The sequence below is a fragment of the Cyanistes caeruleus genome, chromosome 13 (assembly GCF_971803275.1).
Source record: "Cyanistes caeruleus chromosome 13, bCyaCae1.hap1.1, whole genome shotgun sequence".
Lineage (NCBI taxonomy): Eukaryota > Metazoa > Chordata > Aves > Passeriformes > Paridae > Cyanistes > Cyanistes caeruleus.
In genome coordinates, this window is record NC_141713.1 from 20428701 (window position 1) to 20448640 (window position 19940).

General features: G+C 37.4%; 1 protein-coding gene across 1 annotated transcript in view; it reads left to right on the forward strand.

The window, feature by feature from the left end:
• Positions 1-19940, forward strand: part of LOC147650762 (receptor expression-enhancing protein 3-like) — a 28551-nt gene that overhangs the window by 1864 nt on the left and 6747 nt on the right. Inside the window, exons 3-7 of the mRNA XM_086848859.1 lie at positions 6905-6981; positions 7477-7597; positions 8889-9002; positions 14988-15135; positions 19732-19883. Coding sequence (XP_086704985.1) covers positions 6905-6981; positions 7477-7597; positions 8889-9002; positions 14988-15135; positions 19732-19883 — 612 coding nt within the window. The remainder of the gene's footprint in view (positions 1-6904; positions 6982-7476; positions 7598-8888; positions 9003-14987; positions 15136-19731; positions 19884-19940) is intronic.

Here is a 19940-nt window from a genome sequence, read left to right on the forward strand (position 1 = left end):
GGATTTCTCTTGAATTTTGTGGGATTTGGAGGAGACTTGAATAATTTTGAGGGATTTTTATTGAATTTTTTGGAAATTGGTGGAGATTTTGTGAGATGTTGCAAAAATTTGGTTGGGTTTTGAGAAGATTTAGGGAATTTTGTGGCATTTTTCTGAAATTTTGAGGGGCTTTTAAGAACTTTGTGAGAGTTTTCTTGAATTTTGTGGAAATTTCTTGAGATTTTGTGAGATGGTTCTTGAATTTTTTGGTATATTGAGGAAATTCAGTGAATTTTGTGGGATTTTTCTTGAATTTTGTGGACATTTGTGGAGATTTTGTGGGATGTTGCAGGAATTTGGTTAGGTTTTGAGAAGATTTAGGGAATTTTGTGGGATTTTCGTGGAATTTTGAGGATTTCTCTTGAATTTTGTGGGATTTGGAGGAGACTTGAATAATTTTGAGGGATTTTTATTGAATTTTTTGGAAATTGGTGGAGATTTTGTGAGATGTTGCAAAAATTTGGTTGGGTTTTGAGAAGATTTAGGGAATTTTGTGGCATTTTTCTGAAATTTTGAGGGGCTTTTAAGAACTTTGTGAGAGTTTTCTTGAATTTTGTGGAAATTTCTTGAGATTTTGTGAGATGGTTCTTGAATTTTTTGGTATATTGAGGAAATTCAGTGAATTTTGTGGGATTTTTCTTGAATTTTGTGGACATTTGTGGAGATTTTGTGGGATGTTGCAGGAATTTGGTAGGGTTTTGAGTAGATTTAGGGAATTGTGTGGGGCTTGTACAGAATTTTGTGGGATTTGGAGGAGACCTGAAGATTTTGGAGGGAATTTTCTTAGATTTTGTGGAAATTTGTGGCGATTTTGTGAGATGTCTGTGGCATTTTGTAATGTTTTGAGAAGATTTAGGGAATTTTGTGGCATTTTACTGCAATTTTGTTCGGGCTTTTCCAGAATTTTTGGTGATATTGAGGAGATTTTGTGGGATGTTTCTGGAATTTTGAGGGATTTTTCTGGGATTTGTACGAGACTTGAAGTAATTTGAGGGATTTTTCTTGAATTTTTTGGAAATTGGTGGAGATTTTGTGAGATGTTGCAGGAATTTGGTTGGGTTTTGAGAAGATGGAAGGAATTTTGTAACATTTTCCTGGAATTTTGAGGATTTCTCTTGAATTTTGTGAGATTTGGAGTAAACATTAAGAATTTGTAGAAAATTTTCTTGAATTTTTTGGAAATTGGTGGGGATTTTGTGAGATGTCTGTGGAATTTTGTAATGTTTTGAGGCGATTTAGGAAATTTTGTGGCATTTTTCTCCAATTTTGTGGGGATTTCCAGAATTTTTGGTGATATTGAGGAGATTTTGTAGGATGTTTCTGAAATTTTGTGGGATTTTGTGGTAATCGGTGGAGATTTTGTGGGATGTTCCTGTGAATTGGTATGGTTTTGAAATGATTTAGGGAATTTTGTGGCACTTCCCAGGAATTTTGTAGGATTTTTCTGGAATTCTGTGGGATTCTGAACAGACTTGAAGAATTTTGAGGAATTTTTCTTAGATTTTGTGGAAACTTGTAGTGGTATTGTATGATTTTTGTGGAATTTTGTGGGATATTGAGGCGATTTAGGGAATTTTGTGGCATGTTCCTGGAATTTGGTATGGTTTTAAGGGGATTTAGGGAATTTTGTGGGATTTTTCTTGAATTTTATGGAAACTTGTGTAGATTTTGTGGGATGTTTCTGGAATTTTTTAAGGTTTTGAGAAGACTTTAGGATTTTTGTGGGATTTTTCAGGATTTTTGTGGATTTTTCTGGAATTCTGTGGGATTCTGAGGAGACTTGAAGAATTTTGAGGAATTTTTTTTTTAGATTTTGTGGGAATTTGTAGAGATTCTGTGGGATTTTTGTGGAATTTTGTGGGATATTGAGGCAATTTAGGGATCTTGAGGGATTTTTCATGTATTTTGTGGGAATTTGTGGAGATTTGGTGGGATTTTTCTGGAATTCAGTTGGGTTTTGAGAAGATTTAGGGAATTTTGTGGGATTTTTCTTGGATTTTGTGGACATTTGTGGACATTTTGTGGGATATGTGTGGAACTTTGAGGGACTTTTCCAGAATTTTGTGGGATTCTGCAGAGAACTGATGAATTCTGAGGGATTTTTCATGTATTCTGTGGGAATTTGTGGAGATTCTGTGGGATTTTTGTGGAATTTGGTAGAGTTTTGAGAGGATTTTGTGGGAATTTGTGGAGATTTTTCTGGGATTTTTCTGGGATTTTTTTGGATATTGAGGACATTTTGTGGGATGTTTCTGGAATTTGGTGGGGCTTTTCAAGAATTTTGTTGTATTTAAAAAAGATTTAGGGAATTTTGTGGTGTTTTTCTTGAATTTTGTGGGAAACTGTGGTGATTTTATGGGGCGTTTCTGGAATTTGATCGAGTTTTCCAAAGATTTAGGGATTTTTGTGGGATTTTTGTGGGATTTTCTGGGAATCGGTGGAGATTTTGTGGGACATTCCTGTGAATTGGTAGGGTTTTGAAATGATTTAGGGAATTTTGTGGGACTTCTCTGGAATTTTGTGGGGATTTTTCTGGAATTCTGTGGGATTCCGAACAGGCTTGAAGAATTTTGAGGAATTTTTCTTAGATTTTGTGGGAATTTGTGGAGATTCTGTGGGATTTTTCTGGAATTTTGTGGGCCTTTTCAAGGACTTTGTGTGGTTTTGAGGAGACTTGAAGAATTTTGAGGAATTTTTCTTAGATTTTGTGGAAACTTGTGGAGGTTTTGTGTGATTTTTGTGGAATTTTGTGGGATATTGAGGCGATTTAGGGATCTTGAGGGATTTTTCATGTATTTTGTGGGAATTTGTGGAGATTTGGTGGGATTTTTCTCGAATTTGGTCGTGTTTTGAAAAGATTTAGGGAATTTTGTGGGATTTCTCTGGAATTTTGTTGGATTTTGTGGACATTTTATGGGATGTTTGTGGAACTTTGAGGGACTTTTCAAGAATTTTCTGGAATTCTGCAGAGAATTGACAAATTATCACGAATTTTTCATGTATTTTTTGGGAATTTGTGGAGATTTGGTTGGATTTTTCTGGAATTTGGTAGAGTTTTGGAATGATTTAGGTCATGTTGTGGGATATTTCTGGAATATGGTGGGGCTTTTCAACAATTTTTGGTATTTTGAAAAGATTTAGGGAATTTTGTGGTGTTTTTCTTGAATTTTGTGGGAAACTGTGGTGATTTTATGGGGCGTTTCTGGAATTTGGTCGAGTTTTCCGAAGATTTAGGGATTTTTGTGGGATTTTTGTGGGATTTTGTGGTAATCGGTGGAGATTTTGTGGGATGTTCCTGTGAATTGGTATGGTTTTGAAATGATTTAGGGAATTTTGTGGCACTTCCCAGGAATTTTGTAGGATTTTTCTGGAATTCTGTGGGATTCTGAACAGACTTGAAGAATTTTGAGGAATTTTTCTTAGATTTTGTGGAAACTTGTAGTGGTATTGTATGATTTTTGTGGAATTTTGTGGGATATTGAGGCGATTTAGGGAATTTTGTGGCATGTTCCTGGAATTTGGTATGGTTTTAAGGGGATTTAGGGAATTTTGTGGGATTTTTCTTGAATTTTATGGAAACTTGTGTAGATTTTGTGGGATGTTTCTGGAATTTTTTAAGGTTTTGAGAAGACTTTAGGATTTTTGTGGGATTTTTCAGGATTTTTGTGGATTTTTCTGGAATTCTGTGGGATTCTGAGGAGACTTGAAGAATTTTGAGGAATTTTTTTTAGATTTTGTGGGAATTTGTGGAGATTCTGTGGGATTTTTCTGGAATTTTGTGGGCCTTTTCAAGGACTTTGTGTGGTTTTGAGGAGACTTGAAGAATTTTGAGGAATTTTTCTTAGATTTTGTGGAAACTTGTGGAGGTTTTGTGTGATTTTTGTGGAATTTTGTGGGATATTGAGGCGATTTAGGGATCCTGAGGGATTTTTCATTTATTTTGTGGGAATTTGTGGAGATTTGGTGGGATTTTTCTCGAATTTGGTCGTGTTTTGAGAAGATTTAAGGAATTTTGTGGGATTTTGTGGGAATCGGTGGAGATTTTGTGACGCATTCTTGTCATTCCATTGGTGATTGGGTTGACTGTCCAGATACGTCTCAGGGATGATCCATGGCTGTCGTCTTCCCAACTGGGAAGACCTAACCCTAACCCTAACCCTAACCCTAACCCTAACCCTAACCCTAACCCTAATCTTCTTTCACAGTAAAGGTTTTAGATTTAAATGTAGCTTTCCAAATGGCACAAGTCTGCCGCCACTCACATTATGGTCCAAGCACAACTTCCTTTCCAGGGTTTTGTGTGGCTCAGAAGCCATCTATGTTTGTTGCTGAATTGATAAGAGCTTTGTAACAGTAAAATATTTTACCCAGCCACTACTTCCACCACTAAAAACCAACCAAAGAAAAAGAATAGACATCTAGACTTGTTGTGTAGGTCATGACGCAGAAAATTGGTCAAAGATTATTTCGGGGGGGAAAAAAGGTGTTGTGCTGCTTATGGTAATTTAAAAAACTTACGGACTTCAGTGCTAAAAATTAGAATCTAGGCCTTTGAGGAGATTTATTTGTTCTTGCAATTATCCTTGTTTAATGGAGTTGACTAAGATATTTGAGATGTTTTTTCACTGTATTGCACCAAAGCACTTGAAATAAGCATCTGAAATGTAGTTTTTATGTCTGAACAGACCAGCCTTTTCAAATACTGACTTCAAAATCCTGACCTGAAAGAATGTGCTTCAGACAAAACCAACCAAGATGAGCTTAACACTTGAATGCTAGGAAAAAACCCCTCAACTAAACAAATCTGTAATCACTTTTTTTAACATGAAAAATAAAACTTGGTTGAAGATTCTGTTACTTAAAGTAGGTGATAGTGTTCAGTAGTGTGAAATCTGACCTTCAATTTTTCATGTCCTTTTCTCTTTTTTTCTGCTATGAAAACCCCTCTAAGTCACACATGTTCATTTGTTACATCATTGAAACTTGTGGTACCTACTGCATTAGTTACTGCATACTAGAATATGATTTGTGGTTTATAGAATCTTTGCCCAGTCCTCAGGAGGTCTCCTGGCAGATCTCTTGTGCCCTCCTGCAAGACATTTTTACTGTTCCTAGAAGCCCAGGAGAAATTCCACTTACACTGTTCTTAATTGGATTAATAGATGTTGATTTAAGAAGGAACAACCTAGATAAATTATATTGGGGAAAAATACAGTCTTGGAAGGATTCTTAAAGGTTGCATTGCATTCTGCTTAAGTTGATGGGGCAAGGTTAGATTTGATTTTCATTCAGGTGTTGACTCTGGTTCATGGAAGGGTCACCAGTCTAAATATCACATGGCCTGTCAGCAATGACTTCAGCTGTTGTGTACATTTGTCTTTGTTTATTCAACCCTAAAATATCTAAATCCTCTGAGAAATTGAAAAATGTTATCACATGACTGAGTTTCTTGTCAAACTGAAACACAGAAAAGCATTTAAGAGAAATGGGTCTCAGGTTCTGACAGAGGAAGTGGTTTTAAACAATAATGCACATCCATGAAATAGGCAGCAGTGTATCATTAGGTTTAGAGTAGTTACTTAAGTCCACTACAAATAAGATTGTTTTAAAAGGGAAGATTAAATCTGAGTCACATCCTCTGTGGGAAGGTGTGTATGTATGTATATATATATATATATATATATATATATAAAAGGAAAATATAGGTATATATATATATACATATATACATATATATATATATATATATACACACACCTTCAAAGGAATATATATATCCTCCCTTTGAAAGAGAGTACCGTGAATTTAGGGCTCAAACTAGTCTCTAACTGTTGTGGTGGTTTTGTTTTACTGTTTGCTGGTTTGGTTTTTTGGGGGGGTTGTTTGCTTCTAAATGGTTATGTATTGTTGCAGGGTATTTTCCTAGGAATTTAAAGAACATGTGGATGTTCAGTTTGTACAAATAACCAGTGGTGGTTTGCAGTGACCCATTTTGGAAATACATTGCATTTGGCATCTCCTAGCTTAGGGAAGACAAAGGCATAGGAACTATTTCTGTAGTATTTATTCTGAAACATGTAATCAGCTTATGCAACCAAATTTGAACAAATGCTCAAGAAAAAGGAGTGATTATCTTACTTGTTATAAAACAAATTATACTATTTTAAGAACTTTAAGTCTGATTTCAAAGCAATGATATATAGTATAAGCCATAAACAAAAATAGGTTTATACCTGTAAATCCCTGAAGCATTAACACATAAACTTTTTAATTAACAAGAATTTTGTAGTTCTTGGCATATAAATAGAATTAAAATCTCCATGCAAATGCTCTTTATGTTGCCTTGCCTCCGTGTTAGTACCATACCAGTAATCACACACGTGGAATGTAATGGTAATGTGAAGCTGAATAACACATACTGTGAAATGAAAGCAAGGGATGCTTCACTTTCGTGTGCATGGTATGAACATACGGTTGAGTGTGGAAGAGAATGAAATATCTGTTAGTATTATGGTGGGATTTGTTTTCCATACTTAGGATAAACTACTGATCTCGCACTGTTTTTTTTATATCGCTAAAGGTTTGTAGAGAGAGAATCAAATCTGTGAAATCAGCCTATTTGAGCTTGTGATCCTGGTGACACAGCCATTTCATTGAGCTTGTTGCAGCTGCCACCAATCCTACTTATGAACAGAAATCTTTTGGAATCTTCACCTGATCATTTCACCTGATACCTGGTTTATGAAGACTGAGATACTGTTGAATGTCTTGCAGTGCTAACTCTGAAAAAACTGTACTGTGTATAGTATATTATGTCTAAAAGTGAAATTAAAGCTCTTTGTGAAGATGCTATTTTAATTTTCAGGTTCGCTGGATGATGTACTGGATTGTGTGTGCTCTTTATATAGTTACTGAAATGATAACTGACCTAACAGTCTCTTGGTAAGACCCTGCTTTTTATGAACTGTAGAGGAAACCATATTTGTTTCTGATGCTTTTTGAGCTGTATTGATTTAATTTATATAAAGAAGTCATGTTAATTTAATAGCCCATTTTACAGGAAAAGATCTTGGTGCATAGATGAACAGCATCTGCTTTCAAATTTGCTATACACTGTTACTTGAAGTAGGGATTATAACATTTCTAGCTCCACTGTAGAAACTGAATACGAGAATGAAACTCTTATAAGGATGGCCTAGAATTTCTCTGTGTAGGAATATATAATGAAAAACAAGCATATTAACTGTTTTGATTGCTTAAATGACAGTCCATAAATCCGTAACTCATTTAATTTTTGTCTGATGTAACTTCTTGTATTTGAAGAATCCTAAATGCTAATATAATTGTGGTTTTTTAATAGATCTCTTTATAAAGATTAGTTACTGTGCATTTTCTACTGCAGTTGTTAATTTTGTGCAACCTTTAACTTGTCTGTAGGTTTCCACTGTACTATGAATTGAAGATAGCTTTTGTTATCTGGCTCCTTTCCCCATATACTAGAGGGACAAGTTTAATCTACAGAAAATTCCTCCACCCACTGCTTTCTTCTAAAGAAAGGGTAAGAAATAACTTCTCAGATTTCTAATGCCTAATATGCAAACAACATATGCTGAAATAAAAGCTGTTCCTAGATACAGTGTAAGAGCAGAGAAGCTTGTTACTGTCTTGCCAGGCAGCATGAATTTGGACTAGCATAAGCAAGTGCACATGATGGTCCATGTCTATGCTTTTGTTTAACTTGCCTGAGCAGACCAGGTCCTGCTTCCTATTAACATGAGAGTTTCGTGTGCCCTGCTCTACCTGATGCACTCTGAGGAGCCCAGTTAAGTGGAAGTGATACAGTTTAACTTTCTACTGCAAGCATGTGAATGTATGAACACAGCTTTTCTAAAAGCTGTTAATGTTAACATTTCTTTCTAGCATAAATGAGGAGTAACATTTCTCAGGATGATTGACATCAATGACTTTTTTTGGTTTGCAAACTGACAAGAGGAGAGACTTGTTTAAAGGGTAAACCAGTCTGCAGCAGTAAATACCCAAACATAAAAATAGCCAGAAGATGGTTTGCTTTAATCAAAGTATGACAGGGACACAGCTCTGCTTAGCTCTTTTTCAGCATCCTGTTTGGATGAGGGGAAAGAGCAATTAGCAAAGGTCTGAAGACAAGCACTGAGAAACCTCACACTACAGAAAAGAGCATTCCTGAAGGTCAGTGCTAGGCTTGGCCTTTATTAGGTAAAGCAGGTAGTAAGATTGTCACTGATAGGAACAGCGCAAGTATCTTGACATTCTGAATGTTGTGCAATAAACAACTTGCAACTTTGTGAGCTAGAGGGATACTTCCCTGTACTCTGCAAACTATTGGGAAGTACCTTGCAGCCTTCAACTCCAGGCATTTACCAGAGCTGGAGATAAATGTCCTAACTGTTTTGTCCTTGGTACTTAACTATTTCAAAGCTGTGGTTTTGGAAGTTCTTTGCAAGTTGACTCTACCTTTCTAGGGAGCTGACTGAGTTCTTCATGTAAGATGATGGTATTTCTTGAAATGCATGATATTTCTTGAAAAACTTCTATCCAACAAGTTAAGCTTACACTCTCTAGGGAACATTTTGCAACGTTTCTGAGCGGTACTGAAGTGATGTACTTCATCTTCTTGTTTGACCACATATAATAATTTTTTAAATGAGAGAGTTGTAATGAATAAAACACCTGTATACAAAGATATATCCCATTAAATATTTTCTTAAATATTTTTTCTGTCTTCCTTTACTGATGGGAAAATAATACTGTGGGGTAACTTTGCTCTCTTATGAACAGCCCTCTAAAATTTAAATACGTTTTTCTTTTAGGAGATTGATGAGTACATTGTCCAAGCCAAAGAAAGAGGCTATGAGACCATGGTGAATTTTGAAAGGCAGGGGTTGAATTTGGCAGCAACTGCTGCAGTGACAGCAGCTGTAAAGGTAAGTTTCTGCTTGCATTAATTGCTTTTGAGCTTGATATCAAACAGTGTCATTGCACTGGGGATTTACCACTCTTATATAAAAAAGATAAATTCTGCAAGTGTATTGAAATCCTGGGACACACTTAAAGGCTTGCAGCCCTCTTCTCATAGTACGTTTGTTGTTTTTTTGTTTCAGATGGCTTGCAGTTATTTCTTGGATTATGAGGATCGGTTTACTCTAAATTCAAAAGTTACCATTCAGTTTTCTGTGCAGGCTTTTAACATAGATGTCCATTGTTTCTTTTCTGTCTGTGTTGTTCTTTCTTACTGATAAACAAACTTTTTAAAGGACTTCTGGCTTTTCTGCTGTTTTTCTCCAATCATCCTGAGGTAATGCCACATAATGAATTTAGGCATGAAGGACTGCTACCATCGATAAAAATTATCTTGACACAATTAACCTGTTTGCAACTTGAGTGAATTATTAAATTATTATGCTAAGCATAAGCCTGCCCTTTGGTGTTTAGAATACATTTGCTTTGCCATGGATTTGCCATTAAATTATGAAGTAATCTGTCATTTTTTCTAGATTACCTTCCCGCAAAAATTCACTACCTTTAATATTTCAGAGGGCTCTGGGTCTAGAAAGACAAAATACAGGCTAATATGTAAGATTGTAACCAATTTGTACACCACTGAAGGGAATATACTTCAGACCATGTGTATCCTACCTAATAGTAATTCAAACCAAAACACACACACACACACGCGCACACACACAAAAAAAAAAGAAAAAAAGAAAAAAATAAAAGGTAGAGAGAAAAAAAGTTGTATGTCCAAGTGAAATCACAGGTTTAAGGCAATCATGATTAATTTCTTCCTGGGAATAAATGGAACCATTGTGCTCGTAGTAACAGCACTGAAAACCTGAACACTGTCTGTAGATAACAGAAAACAACGAAGAGATCCCTGGCTGTCAAAGTCGAGTATGTACAGCTGGCATTAACTTAAATGTCTGGATTTCTATGTGAACTTTCTGCATTATAAATAAAAGACATTCCTAAAAACTACGCTTTTACATGCTACCTCAAAAAGCTTTGGAAAAATAGTCATGTATATCTTGTTTGCTCATTTTCTCTGTTCTTAAAGATGCATGTGGGTGGTATAGCATTGTAACTTTTTGTTTTAAAATATGGTCATAATGAGCCTAAAATACTGAGAAAGTGATTGCATTTGATCACTGTGGGTTTCTTCTTCATTATTCAAATTCTTAATAATGCCTTAAGACATGAAATAATTTTGAATGCAATAGAATGCACCTCCAAAGGAATTAAAGTACCCAGAGTGAAAATAGGTTATTTAAACAAGCCAAGGAAACCCAACAAACAAACAACCAAAGTGCTCTATGGGGAAATCAAGTTTAATTGCTAAATGCTAAAATTCAAGTTCTTTGTATTACAAATTTATTACAAGAAGCGGCTGTAAGGATTCCTAGGATTTGTGTGTGTTCTTCATGTTTGGCTATGGTTGGATATTTCTTTGGTAACTTTTAGGGTGTAACTGAAGTACTGTAAAATAAATAACACCAATATCTCCTGAATCTTTTCTGAAATAATGAATAACTTTTTCTGAAATGTCTATGTTTAGACTTCATTGCTATTCAGCTGTGACTCGCAAGATGCCTGCTCTTTTTGTTAAAACTTGTTAAACACACTCATGAATATTTGTACAGAATTAGTTCAGTGCAGATCAGATGCTTGGGAAAAAAAAACACCACAATACCAAGACCTAAAATAAGCATGATTTTTAAACAGATGAAAGAGAAGACTCACTGAAAAAAAATAAATAAAATCTTTATTTTGGCATGTTAAGCCTCTTATGTTTGTCATTCCAAAAGGCTGAGCATGCCTGCTTCATGCAAGCAAATGGACACAATGCATGCGTTCTTGATTTTGTTCCCTGTTTTTCAAGAGTTAACTGCTGCCTCTAGCAGGTGAAATTATTATCCCTTCACCAAGAGCTGGTGGAGCATGCTATATGATTTCAGGAATTTAATTGAGGTAGTGGGATCAGGACACACTTTCATCACTATTATTTTTTCTTTTTTTTTTTTAAATAGAGCACACATGCTTATTCTGACATAGCAGATCTCGAATTAGGAGAGGGGGAGAGGCTAAACATGTGCAAGATTAAACCTATGTCAAAAGACACTAAAGTGTCCAAGAAAACTGCTTATAGTGACTTTAGGAAGGTGTTAAAAATGGCTTGGAAACTTGCTGAAATATTTTGAATATCAAATGTGGAAGAGAGTGATTTTCTTCAAGGGTTGTCAAAGGAATAGGGGATTACCATTAAAAGGCTTGCTGGTTCTGTTAGGGAGGTTGGAGCAGCCAGCCAGGTGAGTCTACTGAAATTTGACATAGATTTAAACCCTCTCCCCTGTAGTTAAATTTAAATGTATTTGGCAAGAGTATTGACTTACAGCTTACATTCTCATACTGTATTTTTATCTGGTACTAGTTAGCCACTGGTCATATAAAATGTAGTGTTTCAAAACCTACTAAATATCTGAGCAAAATAGTGTTAAATAAGCATGTCAGAAAACAAATCATTGTGAAATCCTGATTTCAGGAAATTTAGAGATGATAGTCTGTTCTGAATTTGTATATAAGGAAATTATTAGTTAAGGAATCAAAAACAAGATACCTCAATAGCTCAGTTGTTTATGGATTTGGGGGAATTATATTCACAGCGCTTAGGTTCCAGTGCTACATCTCATACTTGGATACATCTCATACTCCTCTGTTTTTCAGGTCTTCTGAGATGATGGTTACCTCTGTGTTTCAATTTCTGCCAACCCATGCATTCAGATTTCTTGAGCTACTAGTGAAATCTGGTGTCTTTATCATTATGAGCAGGGGGACTGCTAATTAAGCTGTGAAATACTCTGGGGGTATTTCACAGCTTATGGGGTTACACAAATAGTGTTAATTTGTAAAGTGTTATTGGTGATGATAATATGTTTTGAGGGCTGTGTTTTCTGAATGTGTTCTAGTCATCCTGAATCTGCTGCCCTTTTGCTAATTGAGTGTTATTCTCCTGGCCTTGCTCACACTTCCCCTTGTTCCCACTCAGGACATGGCAGAGGAAGGAGGTATCTTGCAGCCAGCTGTGGCACACAGCCAGTATCACTATGGGGAGCAGTACTGCTTTCATCCTCCTCCCTGCTGGGACAGCCTGTCATGCTGCGGAGGTCATTCACGGGACAGGAGTCCCTCTCCAGGTTGAGAGGGAACAGAAGTCATTCCCTGTCAGCTTGGATTGGATCAGGGAGAGAACAGCTGAGAATGTGGGTACTACATGCTGTAGAGTCCATTGAGGACTCGTCCAAGGGAGGCAGGCAGCTTCTGTCAGTGATCCTGGCCAGTGGGGGGTGCAAGTCCAATTTAAAGAACAAAGAGTCCCTGAGGCAGACAAAGTGGTGTTTGTTTACTTCCCTGGCTTAAGCATACAGACTGTAAAAGCACATGCTCAATAACAGAATAGAAAATGGAATTTCATTTATGAGGGTCAGCTGATGAGACTGCATACTAATTACATACCAGAGGCTGAGTAGTCTTGAAAGGAGACCCTTAAATAGGCTTTATTTATTTTTAAAAATTGATTTAAAAACATATTATGACTTTGGTCATGTTGGTCACTGTTAATGAATGTGGACTCCAAAAAATGGTTAGTATATTTTAGGAAATGCTATTGAATAATGAAGAAAAATCATTCTCAAAGACTTGCATTTTCTTTAAGACAACACACAGACTTCACAGTTCATCCCTCTTCAGTGTTTGCATACAAAGAAATTTTAGTGCTAAGTTGTGTGATTTTTTTTTAATTTTTTTTTTCTTCCCCTGGCATTGTAAATATATGTGTCTCAATCTTTTATGCTGTAATTTAGTCACCAGCCTCTGGCCTGAGTGCAACCTAATGTATACCTTCCTTACTGGCAGGAACTGTCAGTATAACAGGCCACCAGTGGTAACTGCTCTGCCATCTTCTCCTGAGCAGCATCTTGGAGTGTGTATATCTGGGGAAAGCTGGCACCTTCTGCCATATCCATGGCATGGGAGTGGAAGCAGGAGGTCCTCTTCAGCTCCACCTACAACTGAATTTCAGTTTTTAGGGCAAACATGTTGCTTTCAAGCTGTAACTCTGACCTTTCAAACAAAATATCAAAGCTCTTAAAGCATTATTTTAAATGTGAATGTTACTCTCACATTTCCTGCAGTGGAGAACATTTAATCACACATTTCCTGCAGTAGGAAAGAATTTAAGATTTTTCGGCCAGACTTTTATCCTAAGCTGATAGTAATCCAGACTTTCACAGAACGCTTTGCTTCAGCACAAAGCAATTAACAGCTGCTTTTGAGCATGGGGGTGGAAGAATCTTAAGTCTTACATGCAGTGTGAGCACAGTGATATGTACACTCCCACAGAACACCTTGAATTTGTCCTTCAGTCTATGCAGTGGAGTTTAAGTAGATATCAATCTTGATTTGGCTAGACTGGATGTTCCCAGGGGTGGGATAGAGACTGGAGGCACTGCAGGGAGTATCTACATAGGGTTAGTATGTGTGATGGAGACTGTCCAGTTGTTGTGCAACTCCCATTCCTACTGTGACTCTCAGGCATGTGTACTGCATCATTATTTGTATACATATCCTTTCAAACTTCTCAATGTTTTCTGTGTGTAACTGTGTGTAACTTGAGTAAAACTTTCCATCTTGGCAAGTAGTTCTGAAACGAAGGGCCCATTTACATCCTCTCTGAGGCGCCACAGGAGCTCCAGCTCAACCATGCAGTTTGGTTAAGGGCACAATGTTATTTTATGGCACATACTTGACGGCTGTGGCCAGCAATACCAGAATTGCCTTCTGCTGGTGCTGTTGCAGAAAAAGTTGTATGGAATTGTACCCAGGTTTCTGCTCCTGCTAGCTAACATGCTGATCAAACAAAGAATTTTACTTAAAATCTTCATTTGTAAGAATGAAATTAACTATTTTAACACTTGCCTGAAGTGGAATTCATGCACAGGCTTGTTAACCTTTCCCTAAAATGGTTATTTTTTGCCTTATGCCAGAGAGGGAAGAATTAGGTGTTATTTTAACATGACTTTGAGTACTTTACTCGTGGTCATATTCTTTTAGTTGCTTGTGTAATAAATTAATCTTTAATGCTTTAGTAGTAACATCATCTAATGTAAGATGAAAGAGCTGCTGGATGACCTTTCTTTCCAACAGGGAAATTTCCATATGTTCCATACAGAAAAGAAGTGAAGACAATTGGAGAAGGAATACTTAATGTTCATATGTGATTAACTATTCTCCTGTGTAGCATTCGATTTTGCATTGGTATTATGTCAGTAAAGCTATACTAGTAAGAGAACTTGCTATCCTGTAGTCCAGGCTGGACCTCTTTGGTTTGCAGTTTCAAGTTTCTGTCAACTGGAGCTCCTTTTGTAGTGCTGCCAGTTTCTCAGTTATTTGAATTAATGTTACAGAGTGTATTTTTAACATGTTTCTCCTTCACTTTATTCAGATTTGTGGAGGATAAAATATAAAATAGCAGAAGAAAACTATCTTCAACCATACTCTTTAAAATGCAGGTGTTACTGTCATGCTACCTTGAGCTGCTATGTTTGAAGTTAACATTTCTGATGTGTGTTTCTTTTAAACACTTGCCCTCACCCACGTCTTTATTTGCTCTGATTAAAGGAGTGAAGTGCAGCATTTGTAATTAAGCTGCTAGCTTGTGTAACTTTGTCATCTGCAAGCAATGCACAGTTAAGCATGGGTAAAAGTAATACCTAAATCAGATGTAAAGCAGCTGCATGTGTATGTTCAATGTATTTTGTTGTGCAGCAAGGAAGCATGGGCTTAAACATCTTAACCCAAGCTGAGCAGCAAAGTTAAACCTCTGCCTGGTTTCCGAAGATACTGTTGTTGTATTTCAGAGCCAAGGTGCAATAACTGAGAAACTGAGAAGTTTCAGTATGCATGATTTGACTACTATACAAGGAGATGAATCTGTTGGACAGAGACCTTATCAGACATTGCCAGAAGCTAAAAAGAAAACCAGAGCCTCTGCAAGTGAATCTTCAGGTATGTATCTTTTCTTTTCCCTGCCTAAAAGAACAATTCACCCAAAGCGAAAGTGGAAGAGCAGAAATACATTTACCCTCTTTCTAAATGGAAAAGGCCTCAAAGAACTCCAGTAGACTTAAACAGAGTACACTCAAAGTAAATTATGGCAGTTCAATTCTTCCTGAATTACTTTCTTCTCTCATCCACTCCCAGTGTAATTGTGATAAACGGGCCAGGAGACCAGCTCCTTTTAAAAAGGCCTTTATTAAGCAGCACAGCTCTGGGGTGGGGGCCTGAGGGGTCGCGCACACCGCCACTGCTCCCACTGGACACCGCAGAAGAGGAGGATCCATGCAGCTCTGTCACTAGGGCAGAGCTGGGCCTTCCTTCCTCACGGGAGTCCCCAGGAAGACTCGTCCTTTAGGGCTCGTAGTCTAGGCTGTCATCCCAGTCGAGTCTCCTCGAGGTTACGTCGGCCTCTGGAAAGAAGTCAGGGGACTCCTCTGGGTCTTCCTTGTTAGATGGTGCTGGTTCTATTCCTTCCCTTTTGCGTGGCTCGTTGTTTTGGGGTCTTTTCCAGTCTGGGTGCATCCCATAAGTCTCTGGTCTCTCTCGTTTGCATAAAAGTCCGTATGTCATCTTCCTCCTCAGGACGGTACAGCAACTTGGGAAAGGGATACAATGTTGCCATGTGGGAGTCTAGGAGCAGTGGGGGCAGTGCCTGGCTGAACACAGAACAAGAAACACAGGGTACAGCAACTTGGGAGAGGGGGCAGGGCCTGGCTGAACAAGGAACAAAAATATGGGGTACAGCAATTTGCGACAGGGGTACAAGGTAAGTAAACCTGGGACAGGGGTACAAGGTAAATAAGGAGTTTACAAACAGCAACTGTAACATATTATTCTTAACAATATCCTGGGACAGGGGTACAAGGTAAGTAAGGAGTTTACAAACAGCAACTGTAACATATTATTCTTAACAGTAATCACACTGTATTCATTACTCCTGTCATTGCCAACTGGCAACAAGAACTTATTACCAAAGTAAAACTTAATTGGAAGTCAAACGTTATATGATTAAGTAGTGTTTCTGTGACAAATGTAAAAGAAGTTAAACATGAAAACATATGGAAGCTCAGTAAATAAAAGAGAAAAATTAATAGAAATTACTTCACCAGGTGTCCTGGGGTGACTTTATGATACTAGTATTCCCAATCTCCTGCTTTATATATATCTGTTAAGTTCTTCACCTTTAATATTAGCTTTGAGAGCTAGGGAAGTTAAAACTGCTGGAGGCTGATGGGAGTTTTTTCTCCGACCAATAACTAGCTATTTCTGAGAACTGACAGTGGTTTTGACCATTGAAAAGTGAGATCAACCTGTGAACATCTACTTTAAGACCTAAACCCGAGAATTTCTTGTGTCTCTTTGGTTTCTGGCTTTTGAAGAAGTAACAGGTTCCGGCTCAGCCTCCTCCTCCCCCACAGCAGGCCAGACAAGGCCGCGGAGGGGAGTGGCGGGTAGGTGAGCAGGCCCAGGCCGGGTCAGGCCAGTTCCCCCGGCTCGGCTGCAGTTTCTGCCACTGCTGAGTTTTACCAGAGACTGCCAAGTAAGGAGAGGCCATCGCAGACAGCTCTAGCCACCGCTCTGGCAGAGATAACAGAACCACCTACCAGGCCTGGGCAAGATTTTAACCCTTTCATTACCCAGATGAGACTTGCAGATTAATCCTTTTTTCCAGAGAGAGAAAGTGATCAGCATGTAAAAGAGACCCTATAAACTATCAAAGATAGTGAAGAAAGGAATTAAGCCTCAGAGGAGGTAGAGAAAGAAGATGCTTTAATAAGCTGAAATATTTTTCTGTTAAAGCTATGGAGATGGACAGTAGAGCTCTGAAAAAAACTTTAATTCATGACAGTATATTGGGAGGAATGGAGTGTTTCAAAGTGAGGATTTTGAGCAAATGGTGAAGTGGTTGTGGTACTGTGAGATTCTGGAACAGAGGGGGAGAAGTAAGAGTTGAAGATTTGCAGCCTTTAAGAGGCAAAGAGAACACTTCTGTTTCCAGAGTAGCTCACAGAGACACATGAAGAGAACTTTTGCCTTTGAATAACTCATCCTTACAAATGACATCCCTAGACTCATTTGACGCATAACACACCTCAGAGTGATGTGAAACGACAGGAAAGAACCGATGGCAGAATTTCCAGGCAGCTGGCATCAGAGAAATAAAAAGCTATGAAAGAAATAGTTTTCTTGTGAGAAACTCCATAGATAGCAGAAGAAGACTTCTGTTTCTCTACAAAGACTGATGAAAAGACTCTAACAAGAATTGGGACTGTTTTAAACAAAAGAGGTTTTTTGTCTCTATGTTGTCATGTGAACAAGGGAATGGTTGGGTAGTGAGGCAGAAAAGGGTTGTTCTGGAGGTTTTATTCTGGTTTCTTATTCTTGTAGTTTTTGTTAATAAACTTTCTTTATTCCTTTTAAGTTTTAAGCCTGTTTTGCTCTTGTTCTTATCTACATCTCGCAGCAAGAAATAAGTAAGTTTTCTAGTGATTTTTTAGTTACTGCTTTAAAACAACAACACCAGGTTTGTAGTAATAGATCAAAATGTAAAATTGTATATGGTGATACGAATAATAAAGGCATCAAGTTGTCATAATAGACTGATGTCTATTAACACTCAGAAGATGGTGTGTAGTGATCAATATATGGTTTTGTTGAAAGATAGTATTATTTCATTATTATGTTACATATACTGTTATTGTCATCATCACTTTGCCCTTGAGCTTGTGATGCTTGAAGGAAGTTTTTGCTGAAGGTCTGCTAACTACGTAATTTTGAAATAGCAAGGCTGTGATGTATAGGAACTGCTGTTTCCCACAAAAGAAGTGGGTCTGGGCTATTTCTTTTCACTTAAGACTGTCATTCCTTCTCATCCCCCCATTTTGGGGAGGGATAGCATTTGTGGGGTCCAGGGAATTTCATGAATAGTGTGCTAGCCCATTCTAAGGAATAAGTGACCAGCTGAAGGGACCTAATCTGAATTGGAGTTTCCAGAAAGTATCCTGTGCAGGGCAGTGTGAACTGAAGCCTCTGGCTGGAGAGAAAGCCAAGAATTCACAAAGAGCTGCACTAGAGATAATGTCACTGCAGCTGTTGTGCAGGATCTGTTCCTCAGTAAGAGAGCATTATTTACCTATCTGAAATAGCTTAAAAATGCTCTAATTTTTTTAAAAAACTTCTTCAGTTTATACTACATAAATAATCACCAATTGTGAGATTCAATCTCAAATGTCAAAAAGCTTTCTTACAGTTAGTTAAACTTAATTAATTTTTTCTGGTCCTGGTCTCATCTAGCATACACCTCTCATGTTTTCTTTGAATTTTCTTCAGCATTAGGAACTTAAAAAAGATCAAAAGTTCACATAGATTTAGGAACACTGTGTAGCAATATTCTCTTGTGCTGAGCTGGATCTTATTTTTTGTCTGGGCCAGGAGTTCTGTGCAAATTGATTTAAAAGGCCTAGTTGTAGGATGTGGATTGTAGGATGATGCTGAGCTGGCAGTGCTCTTGCTGTGAAAAAGGCAGATGGGATGCCGATGCATCAGGTATTACAAATGCAGATAAAAAAGTATTGATGTCACTGCAAACACTGCTACTCTGAAACAGAGAAAGAGATGTGATTCAAATCTTCTGTATTGAAAAAGATTAATTGAAACTGTACTGGAAGCAGAGACATGTTGCCTCTAAAATGGCAGAAGAGAATGACCGAATGTTTGTCTCAAGTAGCTGTGGAATGGATGATGTGATTCTAATTTCTAGGGAAAAAAAATTGATGAAAAAAATTAGATAAGCCTAAATAAAATATTGGCTTAAGATAAAATGTACACAGGTCATTGATAAAATTTGGTTTAGAGTCTAAAAGGTGTTCCTGAGTGTTACAGCCAGTAGATTCTGGGATAAAAGGAGTGTTCAGTGGAGGAAGGAATCAGACTGGATTTGGTAGCTTTGCGATAGGTCTGTGGTGGAGATTCGGGGCTGTTGGACCCCAAGGAGCTTTCGGAGTGTATTTTTAAGCAGTTAGTGCCCTCTAGTGAGAGTCTTAGGTAATAATCTTGGTCCTGGTTTTGTAGTATGTTAACAACTCTTAACAGTACTTTGGTGTGTTACCGAAATGAAAGAAGCTTTGGTATTAAAAATGCAGGAGGATGAGTGTATGAAGAAAGATCCTATGAATTCAAGTCATCAAGTGGTTTGTATTGGGAGGGATCTTTAAAGGTTTATTATAAGTGTAACCACCTTCTCATGTGGATTGTGTCCTAAAATCTTAGGTACTTCTTTAGACGATCACTCAAGTTTTTGCAGTTCAGTGTAAAGCAGAAGATGTCAGCAAACTTGTGATTTCAGTCTTGACAACTGAAGAAGCACTGCATTACATACCTGTGGAACCAAGTGGCAGGATTAGAAGTAACAAACTCGTGGCAAAGTAGATGTTTCTGTTTTGAAATAAGCACATCATCTAAAAGCATAAATCAAGATAAAAATCGCTGCTTTCTTAGAAGTCAAAAAGTTACAGCTACTATTTTTTAAATATTTTTTTTCTAAAGGTTACAAAACCCCACTGGAAAAAAATCCTGGAGATGATAAAACAGATGAAGAGATGGAGGGGACACATTCAGAGGATGAAATGTTTCCTCAGAGAGGCCTTCGCAGAACTCAGAGTATGAAGTCTGTGAAAACTATTAAAGGCCGTAAAGAAGCAAGTATAATCCTGGTTAATTGAGTTTGTTCTTTCAGTGTATATTGGCATTATTCA